This window comes from Neltuma alba, unplaced genomic scaffold (assembly GCF_004799145.2).
Source record: "Neltuma alba isolate B1F8T4 unplaced genomic scaffold, ASM479914v2 tig00004110_pilon, whole genome shotgun sequence".
Classification (NCBI taxonomy): domain Eukaryota; kingdom Viridiplantae; phylum Streptophyta; class Magnoliopsida; order Fabales; family Fabaceae; genus Neltuma; species Neltuma alba.
Window position 1 is genome coordinate 38,081 of NW_021633568.1, and position 11,111 is coordinate 49,191.

Sequence of the window (11,111 nt, forward strand, 5' to 3'; positions counted from 1 at the left end):
AATTTGAACTTTCACATTAAAATTACTATATGTATTTCAAAAGTAATCCGACCTGGCAGAAATTGTAGAAACAAAACAGGCAACTGGTTAGAAAACTTTGTAAGAAATTAGCTTTCTAGAAAGAGATTCTGCTTGGCCTTTTTTTGACCAGCAAGATATTCTGCTTCGCTGATGCTAAGAATAAGAAGCAAGACTGCTGCAGTGCTGCATACCTGAAAAAGGTAAGGTGGTCAATAAAAATACTTGGAAAAGGTAACCGATAAGAGAAAGCGTGGAGCATGAAAGTGAAGCTCGTGTAATTGCTAATTACCATATTTGCCCAGCATTTATTTGTCATTTTACTGCTTTTCTTTATTACCGGACGATATTTGCCCCATACATATTTATCATTTTCATGCTTTATTGAATGGCCACTCATGTGTGGGCATATGATTAAGCCCTGCCCTTCTGACATCCCACTGCGACACTTCCTCTCTGTTTTTTTTTTGTCTCAGTCAAAGTGAACTTCAATTTAAAAAAAGTTGAAATTCAAAGTTCAAACGCAATAAATGGGCCCACCTGAGGTTTCAGTTTACGGTTTCACATTGAAGGAGCCGCATATGTTACACGCATGTGGGCTGTGGGCTAGGGTGTGTTTGAATAGAAACCAAACTATAGTTTCAGAAGTGCTTTTACGGATTACGAAATAAATATGTGGAGGAGATTATCTCGTTTTACGAAAAAGTGCTTCTGAAACCACGGTTTGGGAATACCCAAACAGGCCCTAGTCGTGCATGCAACATCAAATCCAATGTGAGGGCAATCCTACAAGCAACGTGTCCAATAAATACTGAGTCAATTTAACAAGTGTTGGTCCAAGTAAAAAAGACTTAGCTACCTTAAATATCATGTTCTGAGTTTGATTCTTGGGACGGTATGTATGGAACAAACACTGTTGGGAAGGATCTCCGTTACGGTACCTAACAGTATCCCGAGAAATTAGTCTCTCACTGTTCGGGTGAGAGAATACTCTGAGTAACAAAAAAAAAAACTCATAACTTATATAATCGTGAGTTTAAATAATAAAATTTTCTGTAAAGATTTTATTGGTAAGTATTAAGCAATCTCTAAGTACCTTTATAAGCATTCTTTAACCATGAATCCATGCTTATACAATATCAGCAAATTTTTATTTTAGTTTCAAACGTGGGACCTCAGTTCATTTTATTTTGTAAGTTTATAATTTTTTTTGATTGTATGTAATAAAAAGAGTTTCCATCCATATGGTAGTTTGTGATGCAAATAATTCAGTGAGACATTTTAAAAATTAATAAATATATATTAAAAATAATTAATTTAATAATTTTTTAATTTATATAAACGCGCGGCTTTTATATATATAACTAGAGTTGAACGTATGCGAGATTTTTATTTGTATGAATTAGAATTATTTTGCCCCTAGAATATAAATAGCGAGGCCATCATCAACAATCGGCCCCTTGACGGTTATGGTGACGCGATAAACAGTTACATAGCTGTGCTTCCGTGATTTTACCTCATCACACCTTTCTATTGTAGTATTGTTTCCCATTGAAAACAATCACAAAATGAAGGCCGTGTTATAGCTTTTTTTTTTTTTTTCCAATCCCCTATAAAAAATACCCTGACTTGGTAAAATTCAACCTAAATATATCTTATTTCATTGTAAGAATAACAGTTTTTTTTTTTGGCCTGAAACAATAACAGTTTATTATTACGTAGCCTGGATAAGCTAAGTGGTGGCCGGAATCAAATGGTAGTTACAACCCAACACAAAGTATTGTAAATAATAGGCACTGGGCTCAACAAGTTGCTGGTATTAAAAAGGGAGTCAACGGCAGAGTCGACATAAACAATTTGAACTATCCATGACAGATGCTGCGTATTATACAAACTCATTCAACAATACTAATATAATCGCAGAGTAATTGAACCTGCAAAGGCAATGATTTCATGTCCAAGTGCAGAGTTAGGGTGCTTCCAGGAAGATGAAGAGCAAAGAGCAAATGACGAAGGTTATATGCGAAGTGATAGACTTCCTGTTCAGCTTCCCCCAAGATGAAGAATGATGTGGAAACATCGATAGGGGCCCCCCTTCCTTTTGAATATAATAAAGACTTTATTGACCGTGATACACGTTTGCCCCGGAAGACGCAGTCTGTACAAGTATATATAAGTTGAATTTTGATGGTTAATTTCTTACCATTCACAGGAGATCGTAACATAAATACCAAACAGACAGGGTCCCTCGTTAATTCAGATCCTGTGCGTGAGAATAAGGGGATAGACAGGTTACAGAAACAGAGGAAGATGGCGAGAACTCCAAGCTGCGACAAAAGTGGTCTGAAGAAAGGAACGTGGACGCCAGAGGAAGACAGGAAGCTAATTGCGTATGTTACTAGGTACGGCTGCTGGAATTGGCGCCAACTTCCCAAGTATGCTGGTACTTCATCTACTATAACTGAGCTTCTCTTCCCTTTCATCTGTCCTCCTATCGAGTATCGACCTCTGATTCAATAGCTCAATCATGTCCAGGCCTGGCAAGGTGTGGAAAAAGTTGCAGACTTCGATGGCTGAATTACCTGAGGCCCAACGTCAAAAGAGGCGATTACACTCCTGAAGAAGAGCAGCTTATCATCCAACTGCACCACCAGCTGGGAAACAGGTCCTTCGAATGTGACCCCTGCCTCATAGTTTGTGTGTTCTCAAAGTCAATACGCGCATTAATTTTACAGTCAAGGACTGTCGTTAATACTAGAATGATCTGCCATTAGACTAATTATAACTAAACTGAAATGCCAATATATAATTCCAATGCAGATGGTCCGCGATTGCTGCAAAGCTGCCAGGGAGAACAGACAACGACATAAAGAACTACTGGCACACGAATCTCAAGAAGCGGGTTCAAGACAAGTCGGGAAAACCGGCCCGAGTTGAAGAGAAGGAGCCATCATCAGGTGAAAGAATGCAAGTTAACGATGCTGCTGGGGCTTGTGATGATAATAATCAGATCGGGGGGGAAACAAGCCGTCGGCCGTCGCCTGATCAGTCGTCGTCGAGTGTAACGACGGAGACCACAACAGGAGGCAGCAGCGAATCCCGTTTGATAGTGGAAGATGATGATGAGTTTGCTTTTCTGAATGATGCATTGGCAGACGTGAATTTCTGGACAGATCCCTATGTGGCTGACATTTTCTGTGACCCTACGCAAACAGCGTCTCTGCCCCCTTCGTTAACCGATCAATTCGATTACTTTACTCCTGATCCGTTGTGTGATGCAATGCTCTGGACTCAAAATTATGTTTACGATCAGTGTCCCGGCTTATTCTCATGAATATATAATACATTCAAATATGTTGTACTGTTCACGGGCCTTTATATATATGTGTGTGTATTTTTATACTACCTCCTACCCCTAATAGTTAATATAAAATTTTATTTAATTTTTATTCTGACTCTAAATAGAACATCCTAATCAATTTTGTTTCTCATGTTTTTTTTTAAAAATAGTCATTTTAATAATGATAGTTTTAACCAATAAATTTTATTAATAAGAATATTTTAAAAAAATAACACCTATTTATTATCAATAATTAAATTAATTTATTTTTTTAATCTATTTAAATTTGTAAGTTACATCTTATATTTAGGATCGTACCTTATATATCCGTATAAAAAAAAATTTGATTTGATGGCACCCCATTCTTTCATTACCATGGCCAGTAATGATACAAACTTTTGCGCCCTTTATCCCGATTCCTGATGCAGTGATGTTATCACCGCGTGACAATTAGGGCCTGTTTGGTCTGAGTGTAGGGGAGACAGGGGATGGCAAGGCGAGGAAGTGTAGGGAAAGTTTTACCTTACATGGTTTGGTTTTTTTCTTTAAAAAAAAAACACACCGGTACAAAAAGAGTAAAATTTCGCCTCCTATTTCTATCTGGATTTATGAACCGAGGGAAAAAAATGGGCCATACTTGTGTGGTTGGGCTAACCAGACGAGTATGGCTCATATAATCATTTGATCAACTTCAACTTAGCCAGGTGAATATATGGTCACACACTAATCTGTTTTAGTGGGAAACAAACGAGTATGCAATTATGGCTCTCTCATGCTCGTCTATTATATAAACAAATATGTAACTCCTATCTGCATCTTTTCAGTTAATGTCTTCTTCTAAACAGATAAAAATAATATAACTTGTAGTAGTGCAGGGGAGGTAGAGATATCTAATGATCTCTTATTTAGTTTAAGAGAGGGAGAAGAGGATAGTAATGATTAATTTATTATTTTATCCTTACATATTAATTTGTATTTTTATTTATATATTACATAAATTAATTTACATCTTAATTCAAATTACATAATTTAATCAAAACTTAGTCTTGTCAATATGTCTATTAGACAATTGGTACAGTAATTTTTTATTCTAATTGACATGATAATATATTTCAAACAATGAAATTAACAAATTTACTTTGCTTTTTGATAAAATGAAATCTTCGTTCTCTCTTAGCTATGCTTTTTTCTTCCTGCTTTAAAACATGTTTTAGTTAATAAAATAATATTTTTATAAAAATTAATTGATTTAAAAAATATAATTTTTCATTGTAATAATATTTATAAAAAATAATTTTCACTTAATTTTCATTAAAAGGAAAAAGAATGGATGGATATAAAAATGATTTATAGATATAGAAAAAGAAAATCTTAATAAAGATAAAATTAAATTTTTTGACAATTTAACACATTTTTTGATATGTTCAGAGTATATTACAAATGGCTTTATATGAATAAATTCAATGAGCCGAATTTGTACAAGCTGCCTCAGGAATTATTTATGTGGGTCCCTGTGTGTTATATTGCCCTATAAACGAGTAGAGCACTAAGTTAAAATTAGTTCAATTTTTTTTTTTTGCTTTTCGCAGCTAATTATTGCTACGCTTTCTTACCAATTATTATCATTATTACTACTACTACTCTAAATCCCGCCCATTTGGATGGGAGTCAAGGCGAATCAGTTACATATTTTAGAGTAATTGAAGATTCAAGCTAATGATCAGACTCAACTCACCGGGAACATGCCATCTGTTTGGTTTGTATATACCATCGTTGATTCTTTTGCAAGACATCTTTCAGAAAAGTTTAACACTTTCATCATCTGTGAAATGTTTTGCAAAATTGAGGTAGCTAGTAATTATTATGCCTTTTTTCCAAAGAAATATCCTTAAAAATAGTGTTTTTAATTAATGAAGAGGGCAAAAGAGAAGAGTATTTAATGAAGAAGGCAAATCTATCTGCGTGTATGTGTGTGTGTGGGGGGGTGAAAACGCAGAGATTCTGCTGGGGTGCTCCGTCAAAATCAGCTCCCAGGAAAGAACCCTTTTTTTTTTTTTTGTTTGGGTGATGCGTCGGGAAAGAGGAAAGCAAGCCAGCTGAGTGCTTAATCATCAGACTGCGTCACTTGGCTTAACGAGGTCGGACCCAGAACTAGAAGACCATGGGAGATACCATCAACGATTTGGCATGTGCAATTTGATTGATTTCCCCTCTAAAATTAGGTAACTGTCAGTCATGTTTAGTATTCGAACAGGCGCTTAATCAGAGTTTTGACTCGTAGGGTCAGCAAGAAAATGTTTAAGGTCAAAGAATGAAAAATTAGGACAGGACAAAAAAGTAATGTAAATTAAGGGGGAAAAAAAAACAGTAAAAAAATAAATAAATTAAAGGATATGTGATCGTACTACCTGTGAAAATCAAGCACACGCATTTGCTTAATCAATTATTATTCACAATCATTAGTTATATATGGATCGCCCGTTTAGCAATTTATGATACCATAGTGACTAAAACTTTACTAGTAATCTAATAAAAAGCACTCAACAAGTCATCACGTGATTACAAAATATTAGTTTAGACTTTAGAGAGTCACTTACACCTGTTCGCATTTCTAAAATTATAAAACTGATTAAATATCTGAACGTGATAGCAATTAAAACTGCTAGCAGTTGCTTAGTGCTAACACATGATTTTCGGTTGCATAGTATAATAATTAGTCAGAGATTTGGGCTAAATGGCGCCGCGGGCACCTCTTTACTTCCATCAATAATTTTAAAGAAGAACTTTAACATTATTGAGTTATGGCCAAAAAAAAAATCTCTCCATGAAGTCCTCCCCAAAATATAATCTAAAGAAATCCCCAGAAAGAAAATATTTCTGCATCTGTCCCTAATAAAAATAACTCCTCCTCCATTGCACCGGTGGATTCCTATTTATAAATGACTAAGATGTTACGTTAAATTGTTCTTTTTACTGGATTGTAGATAAATCCAACACCTCATTATAGTTGAAAGTATTATTCCATAAAACCAAACATGTGCTCATTATGGAAATTATAAATTTGTTCCATATATATATACACCGCACGGATATTTTACGCCAATTAATTTTCTCATTTGAAACGAAACCATTTGACTAATGCAAGTTGAGCTCGTTAACTAGACTTGGCTAATAACTTTCATTAGTCAAACAAGAAGAAGGAGGACTTTCTTAATTTTCACACCCGCCCGTTCGCATTTGTCCGTTTTTCCGTTGATCACTAGTACTTAATGACCTAAACAAACTCACCCGGCTATTAATCTTTTCATTTAACAAAGACGTTAACTTAATTGATTACGAATTTTTATTAATAATAGGTGACAGCTGTCTACACATTTTTTATGCATTTTTTGGAAAATGATCCTTCTAGTTCTCTATCTTCGGACACTATAACAATATATTCAATGAACACTGCCCATGTGCTTTTGATTCCCGTAAGATTCCCGCGTAATTATAAAGAAGGTTGATCCCCAGTCCTCTTCCTTGTTGACCCGCAATAGGACACCTATTGCCAATTAATTAATTCTTGTCCCGCTCTGTGTATTTTTCAAAGCACGGATCATTAAATAAATTTTCCACATTTATTGGGAAATACTATGTATTAAATAGTACTCCTTAATCTATCACTGAATCACATCACTGCTGTGACGTCACACGCTCGCCCCAGCTTTCTCCCTGTTTAATCCCGCCGCGGATGAACTCAAGCTCAGTATACGGAAAACAAAGGAGAGAAATTTTTTTTTTTTTAACAAGCTTACTTTAAAAATTAAAAGAAGTAAGATTTTAAAATTTTAATAAAAAATATAATATACAAAAGTAACAAAAATTAATTATTTTTTTAAACAAGCTTATTAATTTTTTTGTTTGCCTTCTTCTCTCTTTCACTTTCCTCATACTAAACGGACCTTTAGAGGAGTTTAAAAACACTTAAAAATAATTTTAAAAACTATTTTATGTATGTCATGATAACATTTTTCTCACATGTTCACCTTGAATATCATAAAATTACCTTTTAAAAAAATAATCCAAATACTTCTTTTATTTTAAGTCTGTGCGGGGGGCTATTTAAGGATTACTCGTATTATTTAGAGTCTAACATGTAACTGAAAATTATTACAGGCTCATATTCTTATTATAAGACTCTTCTATGTATTTTTAACATAATATATTTTATTTGAAGCATTAAATTTTCACCTGATACTCCTCATTAACTATAAAATTTTATAATTAATCAAATAAATCCTTCTAACTAATCACACTTGTCAGAAGCAATTTTAAAATTTTTAACCAAACAACTAATTTTATTTTTTTCATTTATATAAAATTATCAATTGGTCTTTATATACACTTTTTTTTTGGTCCAAAAGAATTGGTGGTTATATATACGGTTCGAAGAAGGATAAGATTAAAAGCTATATTAACCAAAGAAAATTTAAGACCAAAAGCCAAGACATGACTAGATGAAAATAAAAAAAAATTACATTATGAGAAAGAATTTCCCCAAAAATAAATAGAAGGACAAACAGGAACATGATGTATTATTGGGGGCCCAAAATCAACAACATGATTAACGAGCAAGACAGTCAAAGTATAAATATTGAGGGGTCATGCACATGAAGTCCATGTCACAATGGCGCCATCCTCTACGCGTGCGAATACTAATTCTAGGACTTCCGATTTTGACTGTCAAAATCATACGCGGCCAAATACATACATCATGAAACGGTAAAAGGATTATTATTAAAGTGTAATATTCCTGTCCAATTTAAATCAAATTATGTTAAAAAGTAATATAATATTATTAACTTTTAGTGAAGTATCTTAAGATTATAAAAACTTCAACGGTATCTTATACTACCAGCAATACTTAATTTAAGAGTTACATAATTAATTTAGAAGGATTGAAAAAAATTAAATAACCTAGTTATTAATAACAAATATGAATTGATTTTCCTATACCACCATTTGTAGTCATGATTAATTACTTTTGAATGGAAAACCTTAATATATATGATTAATAGAGATACTTTAACTAATAAATTATAAATTTGAGAGACAAAATTAATGAGGCCTTATATTTAGAACTGAATTCAAATCCCTACCAACTCTTATACTAAGACATCATTTAAATCTGCTTATTTAAATACTACCTCCGGTCCTTATTATAAGACCCCGTTTGACTTTTTGTTTGGTCCTAATTATAAGACCCCAATCCATTTTGTCTCTCATATTTATGCATTTTTTTCCAAGATAATCCTTCTAATAATGATAGTTCTAGCCAATATACTTAATTAGCAAGGATATTTTAGGAATGACAACACTTATTTATTACAAATAACTAACTTAACTTACTTCCTTAATCTTCTCAAATAAGTCAACTGGGTCTTATAATTAGGACCGGAAGTAGTATATTTTATGCAAATCGAAACTAAGCTCTCATTTGCACGCCTTCGCATGTGCAGATTTAAATTTTCCGTTCCTTCGGCCTTTTTGCGGTCTTGGCATTCAGAGGGGTCATCTCGGACAAGTCAAGTGACGGGCCACACATCCTCTACCGGATTTCTTTAAATAATTGCATTCTAACCAAACGTTTAAGCATCGGCACGCAAAAAATGGCCAAATTACTTCAATAAATTGGTTTCTGATCGATGCATTCACAGATGCAGGCAAAGGGACTCCCATCTTTCAGTTTAAACAGTGATTCCAAAATATTCTCATGGGAGTTTTCACGAGGACTCATCAGCCCAGACTATTGTTGGCAATTAAAGAAACAGCCTTTTAATAAATCAATGACTGGCTTATCAAATAACACCTTCGACATTACGCCAGTAGATTTCTATTTATAAATCACCGTGTCGTATAATTAATACATCCATGATGAGTTGTTTCCTTATATTGGTTGATGTATTTGATTGATGATTCGGCGGGGCGGGCAGATTAAAGAAATTAACATTACTGTTCCATAAAAAGAGGAATTACCATTATAATAAAATTCCGAGTCAGAAGGTGAGTTGATAGGTTGAATAGGACCTCACCTCTGCAATCTGGGTTCCTGCTTTCTTCCTCCTCTTCTTCCTTCTGATAAGCTTCTGGGTTTCCTCCTGTCTTCTTCGCGATAACGACAACACCACATGGTGGAGACAAGGGTTGATCCAAAACACCACGTTTGATCAAGAGTGTGATAAGAAGAAAAGAAGACTCACCAGAAAGGGGGAAAAATGGTTAAAAAAGGGAGTGACGTGTGGGGATATTTGATTTTCAAGGATGCTTCCAGTTCCACATTGACCGTTTCTCCTTGAATGGCTGCCATTTCGTTCGCAGGTAAAAACGCATTGACCCCGCCACCCCGAGTCACACAACCGTGGTCCCAAAACGACACATGTGGCCACGCCGTTTTTCAGATTGGTCGGAAGCTGGACGTGGCATTGGGCATTACCAACGATTGCCCTTTTCAGTTTTCGCTTCCTCACATTAAATGGTACCACCATAATGTCGTGACCAAAACAGCGTATACGCGTTTTGTTTTAATTACCAATTTCGATGATAATAATATTAAAAAAAATACGTGTTTAAATTGAACTGGCTGTGTCCTAGCTCATTTTGTATATCTGAAACATAAAATAATGGATATTTTTTATTTAATAATTTTGAATTCATTACTTCAAGATTGTCTCACAATATCAGAATAATCATCTTTCAAAGGATTAAAATTAAAAAATTTGCGATATAGAAAACGTGTGTTTGTGTTTTTAAAGGAACGAAAAATTGAATCACCGAATCACATATGTTAATAATCATTTTCACTATTTCAAAATGTGTTACCCTATGGTCTTTGTTTTGTTTCAAAAATAATTATCGCTTTTAAAATTTCAATGAAACACTAATTCATGTTGAACCATTTTACGCTTCGTTAGTGAAAATCATGGTTAGTGAGTGAAAAAAGGTGTTTTTTATTTAAACAAAATAAATAATCGAATATTTGGTTAATCAAAGTAGAATTCGCAAGAACCCAGACTGTTTGACAGCCTTTGTAAATTGGTATGCACGTAAGTTTAGATTTTATTACATGTGTTTTGGTATGCAGAAATCAGAAAGGATAAACTTAATTGTTAGTTGTTAGTTTTGCCAAAATGGCAAGAATGCACAATTTACCATATCTCTCTAACGACTGCGTACTGCAAAACTTTTGAACCAAATATAAAATATTCCGTCAGCTTTTAATGTAAGATCTAGTTAACTAATTTGATTAGATTAAAAAATTATGTAAGTTAGTTAATTATAAAAAATGTGACATGTTTTTCTTAAAATACCATAATCATCTTTCTTAATATTTTTTCTTCTTTTACTTGATTATAGTTGACGAAGTATCCATAGAGGTAATTTAAAAAAAATTGATAAATATGATAAATGAATCTTATATTTAGAATCAAAACTAATCTAATAATTAAGTCCTGTATTAAAAAACAACGGAGTAAAATAGAAATTAAAGAGGAAAGGATAGACATCGTTGGCCTAATCATGCAAGGAATCCTCGAGATGAATGATTCCTCTCTCGTTGTCCTCGAGATGAATGATTCCTCTCTCGTTGTCCAGAAACGGACAAAATGGCTTCCGCCCCATATTAACAGATACGTATTTGATTTTACTTAGTGGCTTAGTGCATTACTTACTTTATAAATACGCCTTTCATCACGTTTCTCGACTGTCTCTGTTT

At 33.9% G+C, this 11,111-nt stretch overlaps 1 protein-coding gene across 1 annotated transcript; it reads left to right on the top strand.

Moving 5' to 3' along the window:
• Window positions 1-2,178: 2,178 nt before the first annotated feature.
• On the top strand, window positions 2,179-3,407 carry LOC114743723 (transcription factor MYB14-like). The gene is made up of 3 exons (XM_028931941.1): window positions 2,179-2,461; window positions 2,554-2,683; window positions 2,839-3,407. Exons 1-3 carry the CDS (start codon window positions 2,206-2,208, stop codon window positions 3,350-3,352), a joined length of 900 nt encoding a protein of 299 aa, XP_028787774.1. The 5' UTR covers window positions 2,179-2,205; the 3' UTR covers window positions 3,353-3,407.
• Window positions 3,408-11,111: the final 7,704 nt, after the last annotated feature.

Coding starts and splice junctions, on each gene's coding strand:
- LOC114743723 (XM_028931941.1), top strand. CDS start 2,206: ATGGTTAATTTCTTACCATTCACAGGAGATCGTAACATAAATACCAAA. Junction 2,462..2,553: donor CCAACTTCCCAAGTATGCTG/GTACTTCATCTA, acceptor AATCATGTCCAG/GCCTGGCAAGGTGTGGAAAA. Junction 2,684..2,838: donor CACCACCAGCTGGGAAACAG/GTCCTTCGAATG, acceptor ATTCCAATGCAG/ATGGTCCGCGATTGCTGCAA.